The sequence below is a fragment of the Sardina pilchardus genome, chromosome 12, assembly GCF_963854185.1.
Source record: "Sardina pilchardus chromosome 12, fSarPil1.1, whole genome shotgun sequence".
NCBI classification, from domain to species: Eukaryota; Metazoa; Chordata; class Actinopteri; order Clupeiformes; family Clupeidae; genus Sardina; species Sardina pilchardus.
In genome coordinates, this window is record NC_085005.1 from 3,851,085 (window position 1) to 3,874,816 (window position 23,732).

Below are 23,732 nucleotides of genomic sequence, written 5' to 3' on the forward strand. Positions count from 1 at the left end.
ATTTTCGCTTTGCTCCCTCTGTTAAACAAGTCCGCCATCTAACAGATCCTGTACTGTATGTGTGTGAAGGGACTGGACAGAGCAAGGAAAGCAAACACAGAGAGAAAAAAGAAAAGATAAGAAAAGGGAACACTGAACGTCACACTCCGACGCTACAGCTCTCACTGGCTTCACCAGCTTGTTTATGTTTAACAGTGAGGGATCATTTAACACGCTTCACTGGCTTAGAATTCAAAGGACAGAATATGAGGTTCAGACAAGGGTAGGACAGGAATTCACCACCTTCTCGCTTAATCATATCAATCGGAATGTGAACTACAGACAATTATCTACAAACCGATTATCGGGAACTGGGTGCCGTCTACATGGATGGGGACATGTTAGTAGGTGTACAAAATGTTAAATGCAGAGTTCCTACTCTTTCATTCATGGCACTGACAGTTAGAGCCGCAAGAGATCAGGCCAAAGGCATCAGTAACCACACATTGGATTATACAGAAAAAGGAGACATCAAGAGTATATGTCCTATAACGTCTTTTGAGACAAGTTCGTAGCTCTTCTCTTGACAGACCATCTTCTCGGCATGGAAATCTTGCACTAATTTTCCCTCTCTTCAAAGCAAAGGGACTAACTACGGGGGAAAAGATTGCAGATCCAAGTGTTGGGAGAGTATTTCCACAGAGTTGAGCGCTCCTCAGTGTTGGTGCTCCTGACCTGGCTCCCACTGCTCCAGGCCTCCAGACCCACCAGCCCTCCCCTGTCCCTCCCCACCACCCCATAAATAGGTCTCTTCCATCCAGTGAACTTTGATGCAGCCACTTTTCAGATAGTGACAAAAACACTGGCTATATCACACATATACAAAGTCTCCAGCCACTCGCTAGTTGTCCCATCCCACCAATCAGACCCCCCTCTACTCCCACCCAACCCCACTCCTCCTCCTCCTCCTCCTCCGGGTCCTCTCCTCTCCCGGCTCCTCTCCTGGGCTTACGAGGAGCTCTCGGAGGACTCGGCTGCTTTGGAGGGCGTCTCCTCAGACGGGGTCTCGCTCGAGATGCCCGTGTCTCCGTTCTCAGCTCCGTCGCTCACAGACATCTTCTCCAGGGCGGCTGCATGAGCACAAGAAGAGAGCACCCTTTAAACCTTCACCTTTCATGCTTTTAATGCTTTGGAAACCATAACCACTGAAACCAACTCCACAGTAATTCCTAAAATAAGGTGGTGATATGGCATCCACATTCATGTTGTCAAAATAAAAGATAACCACCGGGTAACAAACAGCAGTTGTTCCAATTCCCTTATTAACAATAGCAAGTAAATGAAAGCATGGTTTACTAGCTTGCCGTTCATACAGAGGAAGCTATATCGGCAGGATAATGGCTGCCCTGAAATATGTCTCTGAAGGCCATTAGCACTATTATCAGACATTCTTACTATTATCAGGCAACTGTCATGAGACTCATCTCAGTCACAGCAGAGACTGGACATACAGTCCTCAATGTGACCCAAATCTTCCCTTCTCAAGGGTAAAGCCTTGAGCTATATGTGGGAACTACAGCAGTGGCCGGAGAGGAAGAGTAAAGCCTGTGTGGTGTGTTGGCCAGGCGGATGCAGTGCCACATGCCTTGTAGGGAGGTGTTGGCGTCAGCGTTGCTGTTGCTCCGGCTGCCGCCCGAGGCCTCCTCCAGCTCGTCCAGGTAGAGGCGGTAGCGATGGCCGCTCTCGTCCTCGTACTCCACGTTTTCATCGTCAGAGTCCACTTCAGGGGCCACGTACACCACCTCGAACTCTATCTCTCCCCTCTTAAGACAGACAATACACACACAAAACACCTAGGTCATCCAGTGTATTCACTTCATGGAGCAGCTTAAACTCCCTTTTCTCTCCTCTGCAGCAACACACTTGACCTCATTCACAAGCTACCGTGAGCTCCAGCACAACAGTGGAGGGGCTCTCCAGTTGTGTTCCCTAAGGAGCGCCCCAGCTGTGTCCTTGGTGACACCCAACCATGTTCCTACTTCAGAATCGATTAGTGAGCTGTGAGCTCTATAGTCACCGTCTGCCTGGAGGCTCAACTTCATAAAGAGCAGGGCCACATAGGCCACAGTACAGGCATATGAATGAAAGCCTGTCTCTGTATGTGCTGGGATAAGTCTGTTTGTGTATGCATGTGCCTGGATAAGTGAGTTTGTTTGTTTGTGTGTGTGTGTGTGTGTGTGTGTGTGTGTGCCAGACCTGCTGTGAGAGTATGGTGACGGCCTCCTTGTGTTTGGCGTCTCTCAGGTTGATGCTGTTGACGGCCAGGATGGCGTCGCCCACGTGCAGCCCCCCGCAGCGCTCGGCCGGCTGGGCAGGGTGGATCTCGGAGATCAGGATGGGCACGCCGTGCTCCTTCCCCCCCTGCACACACAGGAGCAGGCCACAGGCATATGAGGAGAAGGAGCAGGAGCAGGAGCAGGAGAGGGAGAGGGAGAGGGAGAGGAGAGGGAGAGGGAGAGAGAAGGGGGGTGAGAGGACAAGGCTGTCCTGTGTCACCTCTGGGTCTTACCGTGATGGAGATTCCGAGGCCCTCGTGGTCTTCTTTAGTCAGGACCACTTTGCGAATGGGGCCCACACCTTGAGTCTTCTTGAGGCAGTCCGGGTCCTGAAACACACAGACACACCAGATCAGCATTCAGATGTCTACCATACTCTTTATCAAGGGATATGTCATTCTCCCTGGACACATATTAGAAGCAGAATCTTCATGAAGGCCACCTCATTACATAGTTGTTTGCTTTCGGTTAATGTTTGGTGTGTGCTAGCTTACAACCTCAGCAATAAACATGTCAACATACATAGACATTAGACATGCTGCCATAAACAGGTTGCCATGAGAGCTACAAAAGGTGTTGCGGTCAGTCCTCCATAGCTTACATGGCCCACAGGAGAGGCTAAGGGCTTCTTTGAGTCGTTGCGGCCCCTGCACGCCCGGATGACCGTCTTGTGGCGGTGCAGGTGAATCTCAGCCTCCAGCTGGTTCCACAGTTTGTCGTGCGCCGGCCCCTTCATGTCGCGGCCCAGCAGCTGGATCTGCTGCACTCTGCAGACGCACCACACACACAGGACACGTGAATATTACTTCACCACCACCACACATGCAGGACACATGAATACTACACCACCACCACCACACACACAGGACACATGAATACTACTACACCACCACCACACATGCAGGACACATGAATACTACACCACCACCACCACACACACACGCAGGACACATGAATACTAAACCACCACCACACACACAGGACACATGAATACTACAACACCACCACACACACACAGGACACATGAATACTACACCACCACCACCACACACACCACACACGCAGGACACATGAGTACTACACCACCACCACACAGACCACATGCACACAGAACACATGAATACTACAACACCACCACACACAGGACACATGAATACTACACCACCACACACGCAAGACACATGAATACTACACCACCATATACAGTATGCCGGACACATGAGTACTACAACACCACCACATACACACAGGACATACTATATGAATACTACAACACCATCACACACAGGACACATGAATACTACTACACCACCACATACACGCAGGACACATGAATACTACACCACCTCGTCTAACACATTCTCTACCCACACCAACATGTCTCCTTTCAACATTCAGCAGTGAATACATTGCTATGTCCCTAGCAAAGAAGCCAAAGGAGATGTTCCAGACAACACTGGATGCAGTGAGCGAGGGTTGGTTGGCAGGGCTTCTCAGCCGAAGCCTGACTCTGGCTCACCTCCCCGCCAGCTCCTTGTCCAGGTACTTGGCAGCCAGGCGCGCCCCGTACACCTCAGCCTGCAGTACCGCAATGTGTCTGCGGAGGGAGTCGTTCTCTTTCTTGTGCATCTTCACCTCGGCATCCAGCTTGGCCTCCTTCATCTTTTCCTTCTTGTTGGCCTCCCGCTCCTTCTCCTGTCAGGCGTGTACCAGCACGCGCATGCGCACACACACACACACACACACACACACACACACACACACACACACACACACACACACACACACACACACACACACACACACACACACACACACACACACACACACACACACACACACACACACACACACACACACACAAGAATACAGAGAGAGAAGTGGAGGAGTTAATGGTTAATGTGTGCAGAGAGATGGGCTTGACTGTGCTCTCGGACCCTGCTGTCTGCTGGAGCTAGAGGCGGGGGGGAGGGGTGGAGGGCCTGAAAGGCCCGGGGGGCTGGTGGTGGCTAGTGCTGCGTTCCATTTGTCTTGTAAGTGGTAACTGGGTAAAGACGGGAGTTGAATGCCTTTCAGTGGTTAAGTCGTAAGAAAAAAATGCCCCCGTTTTGTGATTGTTACCAGATACAGCAATACCAGTTTGTAACAAAGTATTGTATACAAACAAATGTTGTAACAACATTTGACATAGTGACAGATAGAGCTTGGACACTAATTAAATAAGCCACAAAGAGTACAGAAGTGCAAGTAAACAGTGCATATCTATGACTCTCATTTACTGTAATAGGTGCACCCATTTTGGAACTTTAAACTCAGGGTACTCAGATTTAAATTTGGGTCTGACAAGTAGGAATACAACCTCAGGGGGCATTCCATCCGAAAAATGGCCTACGAGGAGGACAAATGGAATGCACCATTAGATGGTGGATGATGGCCAGCTAATGCTAGCAGAGACTAGTGGTGGCGGTGGGGGCAGCGTCCCCTGCAGTCTCTCACATTGGCACACAGGAAGAAAATATCTCCCACACAACATAAACAGTAAGTTGTAAAGGTCACAAACAACAACAACAACAACAACAGCAACAACGACGACGACAACAACACACACACATAGAAACACAGCAGGTAAGTGTGGCATTTGAATTAGGTTTGTTAAAAAATAATGTCTTCAGAAACCCTCTTAAGAGTCTGAAGTGAAAGAACGTTAATGTAAACACAAATGTTGTTAAAAACCAGTCACCGGTTAAGTGGTTTAATGGTTATTTCCCCCAATGAGCTTCAAATTCAGATGCATGCACTACGCCACAGTGACCTGGAGTGTGAAGGCCCTTGAGGATTTAGTCTACTGATGGAACACATATTATATCTCTACCAGAACACTGCGTCTAGACACTCAGGACTCCAAACCCAACATGCTCTCACTCACTGTAGTAGCACTAGATGGCCAACGGGGCCCTGGCGCTAACTGTGCCCAACAGCTGATCTCTGCACCACATTTACACCTTCCCTCGTCCATTTACAGGTGCTCAGCTGTCAGTGTCTGCAACCTAACTGTCTGAATGAAGTCCGCCCTCATGCTGAGACCTTCATTACGACGTTACTGGGACGTTTTAGATGACAAAAACCGGGGCAGATGAGGTCAGCGGGACGACGGGACACGGACACACACAAGCACATGGGACACATCACATGCTGCACTTACCATCTCCTCCACCGCGGGGACAGGCTTTAAAACAAGAGAGGAGTTTGGATGTTAGCACGGCAGGGGATACATTCACAGCTCCGACATGAGGAGTAGCCTGCAGCGCATACAGCACTGACCACACTCTACCACACTCGGGTGGGGTTTAGACTTGAGCTTCACTAGCTGTTAATGAGATCAATGGCAAGAAAGACTGAGACGAGGAGTAGCTAGTCCAGAAGGGGAGGGAGAGAGGAGGAGAGGAAACCAAACCAGTGCCCACCATGCGGTCCTTGATGGAGTCCGAGTCCACGGCCTGGCCAGCCTTGGCGCTGAGCTGGAGTTGCAGGGCATGCAGCTGCAGCAGCTGGTCGTGCACCTCCCTCTCCACCAACGATTTCTCGCCCTGGACGTCAGCCAGTTCGGACTTCAGGTCCACCAGCTGGGCCTGTGGGAGAACACACCGCACACCAGCCATGGGGTCAACATAGCACAGGACCACTGCAGAAACACTTTTTTTAGATGAGCATTTGAAACACCACTGAAGTGGAAGGGATATCTCAAACGAAGCATGCTCTACTTGCTGTTGTTCTTGGAGAGACGTTCTCTGAATTTGAGATCTGCTGAACATTGACTTGTGCCAGGACCGTTAGTATTACAGTGCTCCGCGCACTACTCTATGCCCAGGCCCTGGACAATGCTTTGGGAGCTGGGGCGACACGAAGAGCGGGAACTCGCGCTGCCTTCTCTGACAGGCCACTGACTTATTAATGAGGCCCCACTGCGGAAGCTTGGCTAAGCTCTCTGAGGCAGGATGGCACGGAACAGTGTGATCTAATGGGGGATATTTTAGAATCTCACACTACAGCTGTTGCTGCTACGGAAAAAAAACCAGGAACATCTGGGGCAGCTCATAAACCTGAACCACTAACTGCCTGTTTTTCAGATTGTTCGCTAACTTTGCAGCCTCTTGAAAGTGCAATTAAAATGAGCATATTGTCAAACATAGCAACTCCACATGGGATATATGGCTACATGAATAAGGCCAGTCCTACCATACATCACTTCCTAACTGTCCTCCTTTCTGAATGGAAAATGTATTCCCCCAACATATAGCTTGAGCCTAAAGCCTACTGTAGGTCAGATTCACTTGCTCAACCAGACAAGCAACATTCCATGAGGAAGTGGTGAGACACCTATTTTGCATTAAAGCCTACTGTATATAATCACACATATCTTCATCTCTATTTGCAATTCTGTTCAATATCTACATGATTGGCCTTCTAGAAATGCAACTGCCAGCATATCTTCAAAGAGGAAGCCGTTTTGCAAGGGAAGGGCCTAGAAGCACTTACGGTGCAGAACTGGGAGGATGTCAGAGATGTGCCATCATCGCTCCCATGACCGGCGCCCCACTGATTTCAGGAAATGTCTCGCTCCGACTGCAGTCTGCCTGGGCTTAAAAGCTAACTCTGTGGCTGGACAAAAATCTACCCTACTGCTTACAAGTAAATCCATATACAGATGGCAAGATGACAACGTCAGAAAGTGTCTTTTCATTGTTTTCCTTCTGCAGTTTGTTCATTAAAAGTAAATAAAACATAAATAAATAGATCTGAGTCATTGTATCAACCTTGTGTCTGGAAGTGGCCAGCCCAGCAAGCTAAATACATTCACAGGGGAGGCATAATGGCACCTTTCAGTTTGTCATCCACACTCAATAAAGTACTTCTTAAAAGACCCTTTTTAAACAGCACAGAGGGAGCAGATTAGTGCACCATGCTCCTTTGGGAGACCAGACATGGGCCACAGCTGAGGTGCCAACTGGCCAAACCTGCCGTGGCCATGCAGTGGGTGGGGTGATCATAGTGGTAGTGAGGGTGTTGAGAGTAGCTGATGTGCATATTTTTATCCCTCCTTATCTCCCTCAACAATGGAATTCTCTTCTCTGATTGGCTAATGGGGTGGCCATTAACTTCGTATAACCTGCTACCTTCGAAGTAGTTCCCGTATCACACTTGAATATTAATTCGCCAAACTCGTTGCGAAGTTTAAATGAACTGTCACGTTGCATCCAAGCTGAAATACAGACGTGCAGAAGTAGTAACATTGTAGCATATGACGGAGGTGGATTGTAGCTAGTTGGATGCCATGTAGGCTATAAAAGTAGCGATCTTTCAAAGTTAAAGTTAATCAGAATCCTGGGAAATGCCCGCTTGACAACGGCAGAGATAGAACTAACGACTGGCTTTTGGCCGTAGCAACCAGCCATTTAGAACTAACGACTGGCTTTTGGCCATAGCAACCATCCATTTAGAACTAGTAACGGCAGTTTTGTCCTGCAAGTAGAAAGTTGATATGTGGCGGAAAGTAGTCCCACAGTCAAGACAGTTTTAACGATGTTAACGGACGCAACGGTGGAATAAAACTATGTTCTAAATATACAGGTTATGAATACAAACGGGAGATAAGCGGGATAACGGCCTTCGAGGTCGACCGGTTCGATGGAAATAATGGCACGGCGGAGGTAACTCCGTCTCCGTGCTTCGCACGTCGCCGGAGTTCTAGACCTCCACCTAGCCATTATTTCCATCGAACCGGTCACCTCGTCGGCCGTTATCCCTTACATATTTTCATTTGAGTAGTATTTCATAAGCTTTTAGGAGGAATCTAGATTAGTTTATATTACACAGCTCAATTAATAATCATTGGATTTAAACATCTAAGCATCTGTAGCTATCTACACTACATTAATGCACTCATCAGCCTGGACGAAGTGGTCCTACAGTACACTACAATACATACAGTAAGAGGGGAAGTGTCTCTTTTCCAGTCCCACAGTAAACAGTCTGTGACAGCTGTTTCCCATCTATCGGACATCAGTAACATCATGCAAACAGACTTGTTCTACATGTCTGTCCTGCTTTTGACAAAAGCTCACTGTGCTTAACTGCCTTCATTACTTGGTCCTTTGAATAGAGAAACGTGCAGTCTAATCATTAAATCAGCACGAACAGCTGTTTTGCCAGAAACAAAACAATATCCATACTATGTAGCATGTACTATAATTCTCTTTTTTTATTCACCACAGCTGTAGTGTAGATGTGTTGATGCCACATCCTGACCCAGTATTCTTCCTATCTCAGATGACCAGAGCATCCCATATAGCACTTTTACAGCCTACATATCATGGCCACAGTCTTACCAGCAGCAGACATTAACGAGACCTATCGGTGCCGATTCTCATTAAGCCCCTCACTCAAATAAGCTATCTATCCTATCTCTATCTAAATACAAAACAAATTGCCCCCAAATGCTGGACTAGTATGCTTCACTGCCCAAAAACCAACATGGTGTTCTGGTTAGTTGCCCAGATGCAGTCATGGCACATTTGACACACTTGGGTGAGACAGTAATCCCACTGAGCAAAATATTATTAACGTATTTCAGCGTGTAAAAGCCTCTCTGTTCTAAACTAAGAGTTTATGGGCTCACATAACGTGAAGCATTTCTACACTGGCAGGTCACACCACTGACCAGCCTGATCATCTGGGCTATGAAGTTACGCCACAACCGGATCAGGAAATGTAGCTGCTAACATTTTCAACATCTCGTTTCATGGTGAGTTATAAATTTTAAAAAAAAGCATGTTAACCAAGTAGCAGCTATTTACTGACAGCAAACTATTGGTAACCACACATGGGTAAGACACAGATAGCAACATCACTTAACCACAATTGTTGAGAGATGTTACATTAGTAACCATTAAACATAATGTTACCACAAATTATACCAACCTCAAGTTTGTGATTAAGTTGGAAAATTGTTTGTGCTTTATGGCATAGCTGAGCAAAACAGGAGCTCAGACTTGTCATCTTCTGGCGGCCCTCGTACGTAATATCTGCTTGATCGGGGTCGATTTCTCCCAACAGTAAGTCAATATCCACAAATGCTTTATCAAACTCTTTTTCGAGCACCTCTAACCACCTAAACATTGACATCCCTGAACCAGGACCGGCCAAAGACGATGACTGCGCAGCAGGCGAAGCAGACATTTCAGGAGAGTGACCGAGCTTAGCTTACTAGCTAACTTAGCTAACTAACGTTAATGTAGCTAAAAACGCTAGCAGCTTCGTCCGCTTGACGAAGAAAGACAGCGCCTTGTTTTTCAATATTAGGCTTTAGATGATGGTATTTCTTTAAGTCGCCCGACGTTGCTTAATAATGACAACGAAGCTAAATGTAATCGACGCAGAGGTTCTTGTAGACTCCTATTTACACCTCTCATCCGACCAGGAAATCCAAAACCGGAGTGGAATCTATTTCAAAATCAACTGCTACAGTCTGCCACACAGTTGTGCCTCCCTCTGCAAGGAAAAATAGTCGACTGTGGAGTTAGGATTAAATCAGGAGGAAAAGTGAAATTATCAGATTATATGTAGGCTATACTTAGCCTATGCCTACTGTAAATTATGTAAAAAGAGAAACTTTAAGTGTAATATGCTTGTGATGATTAATTCAAAAGTTAATATATTTCCAAGTCCCCAAATCTGCTGTTGATCTGTTGATTTGATCATTCCTAAACCCTGATTTGGCTGTTTGACACACTGTTTGATTTTAAGACTCGACCAATTCGTCTGTTCTCACTGGAAATGACATAGGCACATGTGAAAAGACTAGCCTACATACCAACGAGAAAAAGATCATAGGCTACAAATTATATAATGTTGCATTATATTGTTTAGGCCTTGTTTAGGTCTAGAAATGTACCCTGGCTCATGAAAATCTAAACAAAATATCAGTTTCTCAAAATATTGCCATGAAGAGGTATAGGCTATAGCCCTATAATATAATATAATAAATAAAACAGAAATCAGAAATCTAACAGTTCTTAAAATCTTGGTGCTTTCTTCCAGAATCGTCTGTGTTCACTTCACGCATGGTGGTGGGACATTTTCAAATAACAGGCATCATCAGAGAAACTAGCACAATTTTGATTACTGTGCTGGCAAATAAGGGCTAGCCTATGCTGTTGATGAGAAAGTGTAGAGTAGGCCTAGATGCCTTCAATTCAATTCAATTCAATTCAAAAAACTTTATTTATCCCAGAGGGGCAATTTCTCTGTGCAGGCATAGTGACATATAAGACATAACACAGCATAAGACTCCTGTCAGTCCTAGCAAGAGGACAGCGCAGACGCCTGCCAGAGGGCAGCCATTCAAAAACTCCATATAGAACATGAGTAGTGTCTTCCAAGATAGAGTTGGCTTTTCTTAGTGTAGCCTTATCATGCAGCGATGTCAGTGACTGAAGAGGGTGGCCAATGATCTTAGAACATGTGTGCACAATGCTCTGGAGGTGATTCTTATTTTTGATGGAGAGGGAGTGAAACCAGCATATAGATGAAAAAGTCAGTACACTTTCAATGGTGGAGGTGTAAAAAACTGTGAGGATCTTCCTGTTCACTCCAAAGGAGTATAGCTTTCTCAAAAAATACTGCTAATGAGTTACAAATTATGAATCTGTCTTAATTATTCTTGTGTCTTTGTTTTCTTTTTAATTAGGCCTATTATGTAGGCTACTTCACTTATTAAACTATTTGTTTTAACTATTGCCCCAATTTACAGAGGTGGGCAGTAACAAAGTACATTTAAGTACTGTACTTAAAGGGATAATCCGGAGTGAAATGCACTTTAGATAAATTTTTCGGACTATTGGGAGTACATACGTTGAGTTGACACCAAAATCATGTCATATGTATTTTGAGAAAGTTCGAGCTCACCGTTTTTAGCCAAAACTCGTTAGCCTGGAGGTGACTCGGGCATGTCATTTCGCCGCTACAAAACGCTATATTTATACCTCTTCTACTGTTCCAAACAACACTACACTTACGTGGTAGTGAGTAGAGGGTCCCTAAAGCCAAACTGAAGTATCCCCACGTCTTTATGTGGTCGGATAGAGAGTCCAGAATGAATTTAATCGAGTCAGTACCTTTCCGGAAATGTCGCTGTTGCAGCTAGCAACGTTTTCACAACACTTTACTAACATTTCCGGAAAGGTACGGACTCGATTAAATTCATTCTGGACTCTCTATCCGACCACATAAAGACGTGCGGATACTTCGGTTTGGCTTTAGGGAACCTCTACTCACTACCACGTAAGTGTAGTGTTGTTTGGAACAGTAGAAGAGGTATAAAAATAGCGTTTTGTAGCGGCGAAAGGACACGCCCCGGTCACTTCCAGGCTAACGAGTTTTGGCTAAAAACGGTGAGCGCGAACTTTCTCAAAATACATCCGAATGACATGATTTTGGTGTCAACTCAACGTATGTACTCCCAATAGTCCGAAAAATTGATCTAAAGTGCATTTCACTCCGGATTATCCCTTTAAGTACAGTAGCCTAGAAATCTAGATGCACCCAGTACAGTTTTTGAGTATTTGTACTTCACTTGAGTTGATTTTTTTTTCTTAATACTTATGACTTTCACTTCACTACATCTGAATGACAAAAATGTTACTTTTCACTTCACTACATTTCTATTAATGCCCTCGTTACTCGTTACCAAAGATCCTTAAGAACTGCCTCTGTTGTTACATTCAATGGCCTACAGTAGGCCTATATTGAAAGTCTGACATCCCCTCTCTTCTAAAATGTGAAGGTTTCTTTGCAGGTGACATCCTATCACTTAGGGTTGAGTCACATCTGTGTGCTATGCTATAAAATCAAGTTCAACATCAAATCGTTCTCTTTTATTCAAGCAGAGTTGATGGAGATGCACGTTTTTGTTTTGTTTTCTACTGTAGGCCTACTGTAGGGCTCGGTCATTTGTTGTGATGTCATCAGTTGACACTTGCTCTTTTGTGTTGCTAAAAAAACCAAAGTAGCCTATACTGCCAGCACCGTCAACTGCCCTTCTATGCTTTTATTTACTACGCTTTTGTTTATGTATGGCTAAAGCACATTAATGTGCTATATAAATAAACTTGACTGAACTTGATAAACCTGTAAATCATTTTGGACAGGCATTTTATATTTGACTTTTTTTCTTCTTCTCCCAGTTACAGTAGGCTATATCTCTTGCGTATTAGGTCTAGCCAGAAGAAACCTAAAATTTACCTAGGCCTATTAATTGCTTAATTGTACAAAGGCTTGTAGTGGAGGCGAAACACAAGCAAACACAGTTTATCCACCTCTGTAATTTCAGTAATAAAATGTATCCACCACTTATTAGAATTTATCCACCTCTCAAACGAGTTACATTCAAAAATCACACTGTAGCCTATATTATCCACATTCACCATGTGTACACTCATCAAGTGTATCACATTCACAATGTGTACACTCATCAAGTGTACACATCACTTTTTTTATCCGATAAACTATGGCGCAGTTAGGCTACACCTTACTGTGATCATAGAATTCAAAGTTTACACACCTCTTATTTTACCACTACACCCCTCATTGTAGGCCTACCTTCTGCAAGGTGAAAAACGTTAGCCTTATGACCACGTCCCACCAGTAGATGGCAGCGGTGCATCAAGCTTTTTTCAATTCCGGATATTGCGAATCACGTAGGTACTCAACATCCTGCCTGCTTCTCGTTGAGAGTCAGACCCACATGTGATTCACGTGTAAACAAATCTTTCATACGAAATATTGTCATATTTGGGGCTAAAATGACGTACACCGATGGAATAGTGTAAGTAATCTTTTTCATAATTGCTCGTTCGCGTGGACATGTCATTTAGGGATAACAACTACGACCTTGTTGAAATATAGTGGCTTATAGTTAAAGCCAACGCAAATGTTAGCCGTGCTGTAGCGAAAATGCTGCCTCTACTGAGTTCACATGGTGTTCAACCTTTTTCATGTTGATACTAAATTCCCTGATTAATCTCCTTTACCAGTGAGATGTGGCTTACGTTCATTGTAGCTAAGTGTTTTCCCTGGAATCATTACCCCACAGTTGACAATATGATCTACAAAATTGCCATTTCGTTTTTCCATCAGGAAGCCGAAGACGAAGAGGTCGAAACGTTTTCTTCAGAGCAGAGAGCCCAAACTTACGGAAAACGTTAAGAATGCGATGATAATGAAAGGAGGGAACGCAACTGAGACAGTCACTCAGGCACTGAAAGATATTGTGAGTTGGCACGAAAGCCTGGGTCCTCTGTTCACAGACCCACCTGCATTAATTCAGCTCTATTGAAATGTCGTTGTATTATTCAATGGTTTAACATGTCAGATGACCTGGATGATATATTTTGCAGTATGCCTTGAAGAAACCAAATGCAGTGATGTACAAAAAGTAAGTGACATGCTATGTTGTGCTTGTTTACCCTACGCATAAGGTAGAAGTAAGCATAAAACTGCTTTAAGCTGATTGTTTGCCAACTTTGTAGCTTCATTCAGAATATTGACTTTGATCTGTTGCATTATAGGAAGAACATAATGAGACCGTTTGAAGACTCAACATCTTTGGTGAGTAAAAGAATCCCAGAAACTTACATTTAGTGAATAGCCTATTCATTCATGTTTGTTTTTCTGTTAACTTTAATTGGGTTTGTCTTCACAGGAATTCTTCTCCAAAAAATCAGATTGCTCATTGTTTTTGTTTGGTTCCCATAATAAGAAACGGCCAAACAACCTTGTTTTTGGTAAGCTTTGGAAATGCCATAGACATTGGCTTACAACTCATACAGGAAGAGAGATGGTGTTCATGTTGTGTTGTTGTTTTTGTTTATTATTACAGGCCGCTTGTTTGATTATCATGTGCTGGACATGATTGAGTTGGGTGTGGAGAAGTTTACTCCATTGAAAGATATTAAGGTAAACATGAATGTTGTTTGAGATATCATTGTTGTACATTTATTCACATCTCATGTTTGTTATACATGAGCTGCTAACTCACTCTGTTATTCTTGTTTATTTGATGGGCAGGTGAGCAAGTGTCCAGAGGGCACCAAGCCTCTGCTGGTGTTTGCAGGGGAGGCCTTTGACATAGACAATGAACACAAACGCCTGAAGAGCGTCTTGATAGGTACACCATTAACTGTTGTATTGCTAAGATGCTTTGGCTCATCTCGGGGGTATTTTGGTGTTGTCTTACCTCCTCATGTCTTGTCTGGTTTGCTCTGGTAGATTTCTTCAGAGGACCCGCTGTGTCATCGGTCCGTTTGGCAGGCCTGGAGCACGTACTGCACTTCACAGCTCTGGAGGGGAAGATCTACTTGCGTAGCTACAAGTATGCCTTTTTAGTTGTTGATCAGATATTCATTTCCTGAATAGATGAGTCCCAGAAATATATTGTTTCAGGGAAACAACTCAATAATTATGGTTTTGGTTCATTTAGCCTTGAGTCAGCTCAGCACAATGGTGGGCTGGGAGACCTTCATGGAGCAGAAATGTTGCAGACATGCCAAACATTTGTGTGTGGTTATTTCATTTGTGTTGCACTCAGAGCATAGTGTATTGACATGGTGTGGCAGTCCCTGTAGGTGGTATTTCTTATGTGGGTGTAGAACCTTGGGGATCAATAAAGTATCTATCTATCTATCTATCTATCTATCTATCTAACCATCTAACCTCTCTGCACTATGGCTCGGTAGTCTGCACACATTGCAAAGTGCCACTAATGCCCAGTGGCATGAGGCTTGATCAAATTGTTAATTCTAATATATGTTATGTGCTTTCTCTGCTTTTCACACAGGAATCTTTATTCCTGCAGTATACTGGAAAGAGAATGTAGTGGGCAGAGTATATGTAGATCTGATTAATAATGTTTGACTATTGTGGCCTCTTGGGTTCCTCTGTGTTATGACAAATCAGGAGTTCATTTGACCAAAGTCCAGAAAGCTGAATGAGTTATCATGGATGGATTACACATGCTCAGGGCCATGGCATATGTGCTTTGGGGTACTGGCTATAGACCAGCTTAGACTATTAGAAACTGATGCCATTTGTGCTTGTCTTAAGACTTTATTTATTTGTGGGCAGCCGTGGTGTACTGGTTAGCGCACCGGGCTTGTAACCGGAGGGTTGCCGGTTCGATCCCTGACCAGTCCACCATGGCTGAAGTGCCCTTGAGCAAGGCACCTAACCCCTCACTGCTCCCCGCGCCGCTGGTTGGGCAGGCAGCTCACTGCTCTGGGTTGTGTGATTCACCTCACTGTGTGTTCACTGTGTGCTGTGTGTTCACTAATTCGGTTAAATTGGGTTAAATGCAGAGAACTGAATTTCCCTCACAGGATCAAAAAAGTATATATTCATTCATTCATTCATTCATTCATTCATTCATTCATTCATTCATTCATTCATTCATAAACCACTGCAATGCATTTCTGCCAAAATACATTGAGAGGCTGAATTATTTCCACAAGTGTGTGCATTTGAATTGGTCACTTGAGCTTTATTTCATGCAGTATATTCTTTTTTATTATTGCCAACATCCTGCCTCAGTCCCTGTGTGCAGTGTTGAAATAATCACAACCTTTCATATGTGTGTGCACTGTGCATACATTGACATTCTTAAGTGCATTGTGATGATTCATTCTGCAACTGCAGTTAAGTGACACTGGAATGAGATGTTCCTTATGAGTTTAGGGAGTGAACTTGGCATGCCCTACAAACAAAGTCAGGCATGAAATGTGTTTACGCCAAAGAGGCTAACACTCCCCCACTACCCTTTCATCAGCCTTCTTAGCTCTGCTGACAGGTTGTCAGTGTTCTGGGTTAATGCCACTGATGTAAAACAGTACTACAAATCACTAGCAATGGGGTATCCTTAACATGTTAACAGTCATTGACTGTTAATGTGTCAGAAAGAACAAGAAGAACGTAACGCAGTCGTTAACAAGCCAAGCAATCACAGAAATGTCAGGTTGAGTTAATTCTAGATGTCTGCATGGTTGCGTATTTAATATAGAATTAACTGCTAATGTGCGAATACCACATTTTCTCTCTCTTTCTAAACAGAGTTCTGCTGAAAAAATCTGGCTGTCGGACTCCAAGGATTGAACTGGAAGAGATTGGACCTTCATTTGATTTTGTCCTGAGAAGAACTCATCTAGCATCTGATGACTTGTATAAGACTGCACACAGACAACCCAAAGCCCTCAAGGTACACAAAGAGCTTAATCCCATTTTACTGAACTTGAGCAATATGACATTATTATCATGGGGAATACTTCTAGCAGTATATCATGAATAGTAGAATATGGCACCAGTAGAGTTTACAAGAGGTTACATAGGCAATACATCATCTAACTGGGTACTAATTCGCAAATGCTCTTTGTATCGACCCATCTCCACAGCCCAAGAAGAAGAAGAACATATCCCATGATGCCTTTGGCACCAAGTATGGCCGCCTGCACATGCAGAAACAAGACCTGGGCAAACTGCAGACGCGAAAGATGAAGGGACTAAAGAAGAGGAAGGGAAAGATGGCCACCACAGAGGAGTCAGAGATGGAAGGACTAAACAAGAGGAAGGGAGAGAGAGCCACCACAGAAGAGTCAAAGTCGCCAAAGAAACTCAGAACAGATGAGTGACTGAGCCAGTCACAGTAGGCTCTGACATGGACATTTACAAAGTGATGTGATGGCTCTTGGCTGAGGAGTGCCAGTTGTCGAGTTCTGTGAGGTATTTTGACCTCGTGTCTTTGTTTTTTACTGCTCATAAAACCTAGCAAGCTGTGGAGGCGAATCTGTGCATACCAGTGGTGCAAATGTAATGCGAGATCATATATCCTGTATTGTATAATGCAATAAATCGTGTACTGGAACCATACTGTATGTGAGTCAGGCTAGTTCTAAATCGATACCTTACAAAAAATATTAAAAAGCAACTAGCAAGCTAATGCTAACGGGAGGGAGTTGCTTAAAGTTTATAGGCTTTTTGAACTGATTGCCTGAGTGGTTAGAATATGATAAGCTGAATCGTTTTTGTATCGTTATTGTAAAATACTGCAACCATTCACACTGATCGTATTATACTCTATACCACAAACTGATACAAAAAGACTGTTTTGGGAAATTTGCCCTCTAATGATCTACTGAAATCTGGAGTTGGTGAAGTCTTTGGGCTCATTGTGATGCCAGGGTGAAGGATGGCATGGAGGCAAAGATCATTAAGGGCGGAGCAAGATACTTCATGAGAAGCCACTTCCTGGAACCCAAATCACAAGAGGGAGGGTCAAAATCCCCCTTTATGCAGAGCAGAGGCAGCAACTGTTCCATTGAAGTCTATGGACATAGATCAGAATTTCATGTATATGCTAAGATCTGGGTTCTCTATTAGGAATGTGAATTTTGGGCACGGTTTCATGACCTTCAACCCCTTCTGACCACTTCAGGTACATTTTTAACACTTTTGAGCATTCCAGCCTGGAGACTTTATCAGGTGTGCCCCTCTTGTTTATACTGCTGTGCTGATGTTGGCTGGTTGCTACATACGCTTGTTACGACCCGGCTCTAAGCCGCAACATAAAGAGGGAGTCGGGACAACAGAGAAACTTTAACCAGTAAAGCATTTATTAAAATGAACCAAAAGCATAACCGTTACCAAAAGATGTCTAGGGGAAACTAAAGGTATGTATGCAAGTGTTCATGTGGGTGCGTGTATGCCAAAGTCAGTATGATGTTCAAAAGTTAGAAAGAGAAGGTGCCAGTGGGAGAGAGATTAATCCAAAGGTGCCTGCAACAGAATGCCTAACCGAAAAGTGCCCAAAATCAAGAGCGAGAACAAGCCCTTAAATACTCACACACCTTCACCAGGTGTGCATGATTGGCTAATTAGGCCAGCTAGGCCAGCATTTCTCATGCACTGGCCATGTAAGGCCTGCAGGGGCACAGGGGGTCGTAACACTTCCCTCCCTAAAGAAGATTTCCTCCAGGAAATCTGAAAACAAAACAAATCCTAAGACCTCCTGTGGTCCTAATACCGACATCTCCATATCCTGGGCCCTAGGACATGAGACAGAAAACATCAAGTAGGACACAGTAAAATCACCCACATCATTAGATCAAATTTACAAATTTACAAAACCATGCAATATAATGTGAATAAAAGCACACATCACATGAATTAAAACATCCCACAAGGGACAACTCTTAAGATCATTACGAAAAGTAATCTACACATGACCTGCGTCAAAGGCAGCAATCCCATGGACCAGCAGACTACACTGCAACTGGGACCATCAAAACACCAATTCACTTGAAGGCTACCAATCTGACAAGTGTTCAGTGGGCGGCACCCACTAATCAGTAAACCATGTGCCAATAGACCTCTGAAGTTCGCCTACAAAAAGGATCCAAAGCTGCCATCTTTGCCCATATAAGGAGATCCGGGAGTTAATTGAAGCTAACTGCCTATGGCAAGTTGCATTGTAAGTTAGCTTTGGGGTAGCAAATATCAAAGTGTGCTGTCTTCACCTGCCGAAGAGCACAGTATCCATTAGAAGGCAGTGGACAAAACTGTGTAGTGAAAAACGTCTGCATTTCAAATGTCATCATCCCCGCGAGAGTTTAACAGGTGCGATTATTGAAAATCCCCATGTTATTTTCCCATAGAAAAAATCTCAAGATACCGGATCTCCTTGTTTGGGCAAAGATGGTGGCTTTTTTGTAGGCGAACTTCAGAGGTCTATTAGATGCTGCAAGACAAAATGCAGACCATCTATTGCAGTAACTACTCCATGTGGCGCTTTTAACTCCTGAAACACTCTGCAGCTGAAAAATAAAGGCATTTTAGAATAATTTCCTATAAAATGTGCATGAATAGGATTTATCTAAGCAACATTGTATCAACCGGAGCCTAGGCCTCTACAACTAAAATTCTCCGTCACACAAGCAACTACTCTGAGCACATGATCAGGGGCATGTTAACCCTATCAGGCTCCAATGCTCATGCTGAGCAGGTGCATCGTTAACACACTACAGGCACTCAACTCCTCCCACAGCACCAACCTTAATCTCACCCAATAGTGAAAGATTTATCAATTAATTAAAGCTAGTTTACTGACAAGACCAAACACAAGTACATCAAACATACTAAACAATGATCTTCACAGACAGTAAACAACAAACAGTACGAGACTACATACAAGCGAACCAATAATAACAAACATGAGCGGAATACCACATTCCCTCATAAAGTGCTTTGACTAAGCCACACAAACGCTATTCAAAGGTCGCTTAATGGGCATGCAACATCTCTACTGCTTTACACAGTTAAGGGCCAAGTTACTTACACACATGAATGACTACTTGCACCAAGCAAGTCTACCAGTCATTCCTCAAATCCTAGCCAACCCTGGCTTAGGCTACATGAGGCTTCACCAAACCTCCACACAAGTAACCACACAAAAGGCCCTCACTCGCAAACAAAGACAACACAAGTGTTCACTAATCTCCAGGCTAAAATCATTAAACCATCTCTGCAATAGCTACCTGAGCTCATCTACAGTGATGTCTAATATACGGATTTCACCTGGGTAACAGCAAACTACCACATAAAACACAATCAGTAAACTATACCTACACTACTGACATACACTAATATACACACACCCCAAATTAAACTCCAACTTCTGGTGAGAAATCTGCTGGTGTCCATTGACATAATCCACTTAAGCTATTAACATTAACAGAACTCCGGTACCTACCATCATAAGCTAACCTCACCTGGCTAGTCTTCCAGGGCCTGCCGGCCTCGGGGCGACTGGTTAACGCATGAACTTCGTCACAGTAAAACTGTGCGAATAGCGTGCCCCCGACAGGAATTCGAGATTCCCGACCAGGATTACCCCTCAAAACAATGAACATTAACAAATCAAAATAACAAACAGTACTCCGCAGGAGAGGCTGGAAGCAACCTAGCTGGAGCACTCTTACTAACCGGATTCTGCTAAATATCAATATGAAACAGCTACAGGACTTTCAAACAGCCAGCAAATCTCTCACCTAAAGTCTCCACAGTCCAGACTCCCAAAATGTTCAGTACATCCCGGACGAGCCCCCAATTTATGTTACGACCCAGCTCTAAGCCGCAACATAAAGAGGGAGTCGGGACAACAGAGATAAACTTTAACCAGTAAAGCATTTATTAAAATGAACCAAAAGCATAACCGTTAGTGATGTTATCCGTGAACCCCCTGCTTCGAGGCGTGTATCGAAAACATGAACCAATTTGGGATGAAGCTTGTATCGGAGCTTGATTCGTTTGGTGATAATCACGTGACCAGTGACGTCCGAAGCTTCGTTTCACACACACCCATGTGACTGCTTCGAAGTTTGATTCAAAGCCGTAGCGCGACACTGGGCGGGGGTTTAGGTTCACTGTGTGAAAGCACTTCGCCAATCAATTGACTCAAACTGACTTGCCAACGCATCAAGTCTGCTGATGGCACACAAATTAAGCCTACCTTACATTGACAGACTTTGCAAAGATTTGGAAAAGATTTTTGAAAGACTACAGTCTCAGACCCTCTCACATCTAAAGACAATTCATTGAGTTTTTAGTCACAGTCTAGTCACAGGCCAGTCTCAGATTAGGATTTTGCAAAGACTGTGGGTCACTATTTACAAGACTGCTGCTAGATTCCTTCAAATTATTTCCATCGTGCAATAGGCTACACGTCATCATTAACAGGAAATCACATGATAGCCTACTCATATCAAAGTATTTTTTTCGCGTTTCTGCAGCATTGTTTGATGTGTGACATCACTAACAGATATAGAGTTGTTCTGTCTCGTAGAATAGCCGACTAATAAATGATAAGAAATGAAATAACAAATAATCATATAGGCTACAGCTGTCGCCTATTTTGCCCCTTCCTGTTTTCGTGTTCGCGAGAGGTTACTATTGGTTTTTAATGTTCACGTCACTATTTGCATGAGCCACGACTGAAAAGACTTCCGATAATATCAAACATGTTTGATATTGTCGTAACGGCAAAACTAGAGAAAGACTGCCTCCGACGGACTTAAAACCGCTAAGATTGGCACCTTACACTAAACGATTTAGATGACGGGAGCGCGCTGCGATTCTAGCACAACTCTCAAGATTTCCGCCCGATTTTGGAAATTTAGTCGCCGACTGTTAAAACAGGCCAAAATCGTGCAATGTAAGCCAACCTTTAGGTGTCTGGACTCGTGGCCTTCTTGTGAGCACGCGCGACCCTCGATCAGTCTCTGCTGTTTTGCGAGTTCGAGTCCGGGCGTGTGCAAGGCGCGACTGAATCGCGCTGGTTCAACACAAAACAAGTTAGAAGATCCCTAAATAACCTTAATTATCCATGTTATTATTTATTTATCCAATAACTCATGTTCAAGATGTATTCATCTTTGACTCACAGACATTCATAGCTAATAACTACGAAACAGTCTGTGACACAAGGCTATCCTAAACTTTCACCACTAGATGTCCTCATAGAGTTCTGAAGCTTCGAGTACTGAACCTTTTTTCGATACAATTGGATTGAATGCCTCACTGGTTCAGAAAGCTTCAGTTCGCCATCACTAATAACCGTTACCAAAAGATGTCTAGGGGAAACTAAAGGTATGTATGCAAGTGTTCATGTGAGTGCGTGTATGCAAAAGTCAGTATGATGTTCAAAAGTTAGAAAGAGAAGGTGCCAGTGGCAGAGAGATTAATCCAAAGGTGCCTGCAACAGGATGTGCCTAACCGAAAAGTGCCCAAAATCAAGAGCGAGAACAAGCCCTTAAATACTCACACACCTTCACCAGGTGTGCATGATTGGCTAATTAGGCCAGCTAGGCCAGCATTTCTCATGCACTGGCCATGTAAGGCCTGAAGGGGCACAGGGGGTCGTAACAACGCTCTACCTTGACAACACATTAGCCAGCCAGCTGAACCAAGTCCTGATTTGTGCTAACGACGATCAGATGGCGCTGGGGTAACTTAATGAGAGCAGCGACATATTTCCATTATTCCATTGATGTTTTTATTTAATTCCTTGAAAGTGTACATACTTTGTGTGTTATTTTCCATATCATAATTAATAAATGTAGAAGGCTTGAAAGAGCAGCAATATTATTTTGGAACATCATCAAGCAACTGATAGCAATTGCATTGATAATCGAGTGCTTGATTTTATACACCTGTGGAAAGGGACCTGATGAAACCCATGAAACGTCATTAGGCGCGTTCAAGATGGCTGCGCAGCACAAGATGCACGTGGTTAAAAATCTGTCCACAATAGGTGCGTTTGACTTGACGAAAATCTGCGCAGATCTGACTTGATGTGATGCATGCTGGGTTAAACACAGTGCATACTGGGACAGACGAAATGCAAACTGGTTAGAAATCATGTCCGACTTCTTGCAGTCGCGGTGGGAGTTAACCCCGTGACATCATGTACAAGATCTCGGGAGACTGCGTCTTAGCTCAGCCAGCGCAGTTCAGCGCAGTTGGTTTTTAAGCAACTGCGCTGGCCAAAACCCACCCCAATGACGTCAGTTCAAAGTTGTGATAGGGCCGTTTGGAAGAATCTCCCCATGACGAGTATGACAGGTGTCTCGTTCTGCCTCCTTACCCAAGACACTAGAGCGGACCAAGACGGATCAGTTCAACTGCACTAAAACCAACGTCTGGGATGACGCTGGAGCTTATCCCTGTGATCCATCTTGCTCTGTTCTAGAATCTTTGCTCCTTACGTTAGAATCTGCTAAAATGAACAGAAATCGAACGGATACCTTCTTATTTGTGATTTCTGGAACAGCGGTAGGCTAGCCTACTGAAAACGTGAGGATACTCTGCTATTTTATGCTGTTGGTTAAATATATACACACGGAAAACACTTGATATTTAATTAATGTGCTGCAATGCAGGCCTGTTAACTGTATGACAACAGTGGTTTATTTAAACACATCATATCAATTTATTTCGTCAGTCACCATGCTCATTTTAATGAGCAAGAATAAAAGTTTTACTGTATTTAATACAAAATCCCGCGATATCTACCGCGAGGTCTCCAGCGAGGTCTCTCGCGAGTAACTTCAGGTACGTAAGCTCAGTCAGACTGTACGGGATGAGCTGCATGTGCTAGTTGCCCCTCCTGCTAAGACTCTGCAGCTCTCGTTGACGTATGAAGCCAGCCTAAGTCAGCCTAAGTCAGCCGCAGCTCATCGCAAACGAGCCTAACGGTCTAGATGGGCGTGTTTTCGACTCGGTAGTTGGTATCACATGGCCTCAACTTATCGCGGGAGCAAG

General features: G+C 44.1%; 2 protein-coding genes across 4 annotated transcripts; one reads left to right on the forward strand and one right to left on the reverse strand.

The window, feature by feature from the left end:
* Nucleotides 1–938: 938 nt before the first annotated feature.
* On the reverse strand, nt 939–9,822 carry gopc (golgi-associated PDZ and coiled-coil motif containing). 2 transcript variants are annotated; one of them, XM_062550631.1, is made up of 9 exons: nt 9,294–9,822; nt 5,780–5,944; nt 5,518–5,541; nt 3,835–4,010; nt 2,917–3,082; nt 2,549–2,644; nt 2,236–2,400; nt 1,625–1,802; nt 939–1,109 (listed from the first exon to the last, which is right to left on the reverse strand). In XM_062550631.1, exons 1-9 carry the CDS (start codon nt 9,549–9,551, stop codon nt 988–990), a joined length of 1,350 nt encoding a protein of 449 aa, XP_062406615.1. In that variant the 5' UTR covers nt 9,552–9,822; the 3' UTR covers nt 939–987. The 2 variants fall into 2 exon arrangements, with proteins under 2 accessions (XP_062406615.1, XP_062406616.1); XM_062550632.1 differs by lacking the exon at nt 5,518–5,541.
* Nucleotides 9,100–17,280, forward strand: rpf2 (ribosome production factor 2 homolog). 2 transcript variants are annotated; one of them, XM_062550634.1, is made up of 10 exons: nt 9,100–9,117; nt 13,509–13,641; nt 13,769–13,806; nt 13,940–13,979; nt 14,074–14,155; nt 14,251–14,327; nt 14,439–14,538; nt 14,640–14,742; nt 16,473–16,617; nt 16,811–17,280. In XM_062550634.1, exons 2-10 carry the CDS (start codon nt 13,585–13,587, stop codon nt 17,045–17,047), a joined length of 879 nt encoding a protein of 292 aa, XP_062406618.1. In that variant the 5' UTR covers nt 9,100–9,117; nt 13,509–13,584; the 3' UTR covers nt 17,048–17,280. The 2 variants fall into 2 exon arrangements, with proteins under 2 accessions (XP_062406618.1, XP_062406617.1); XM_062550633.1 differs by lacking the exon at nt 9,100–9,117 and adding an exon at nt 13,082–13,197.
* The last annotated feature ends 6,452 nt before the right edge of the window (nt 17,281–23,732 follow it).

Bases quoted from the DNA above. Each gene is read 5' to 3' on its own strand.
- gopc (XM_062550631.1), bottom strand. From the start codon at position 9,551: ATGTCTGCTTCGCCTGCTGCGCAGTCATCGTCTTTGGCCGGTCCTGGT. The intron at 2,645-2,916 runs GTAAGCTATGGA...TGTGTGTTTCAG, and splicing joins TAGCCTCTCCTGTGGGCCAT to GACCCGGACTGCCTCAAGAA. The intron at 2,401-2,548 runs GTAAGACCCAGA...CTGTGTGTGCAG, and splicing joins GCCTCGGAATCTCCATCACG to GGGGGGAAGGAGCACGGCGT.
- rpf2 (XM_062550633.1), top strand. From the start codon at position 13,175: ATGACGTACACCGATGGAATAGT. The intron at 14,156-14,250 runs GTAAGCTTTGGA...TTATTATTACAG, and splicing joins GCCAAACAACCTTGTTTTTG to GCCGCTTGTTTGATTATCAT. The intron at 16,618-16,810 runs GTACACAAAGAG...CCATCTCCACAG, and splicing joins GACAACCCAAAGCCCTCAAG to CCCAAGAAGAAGAAGAACAT.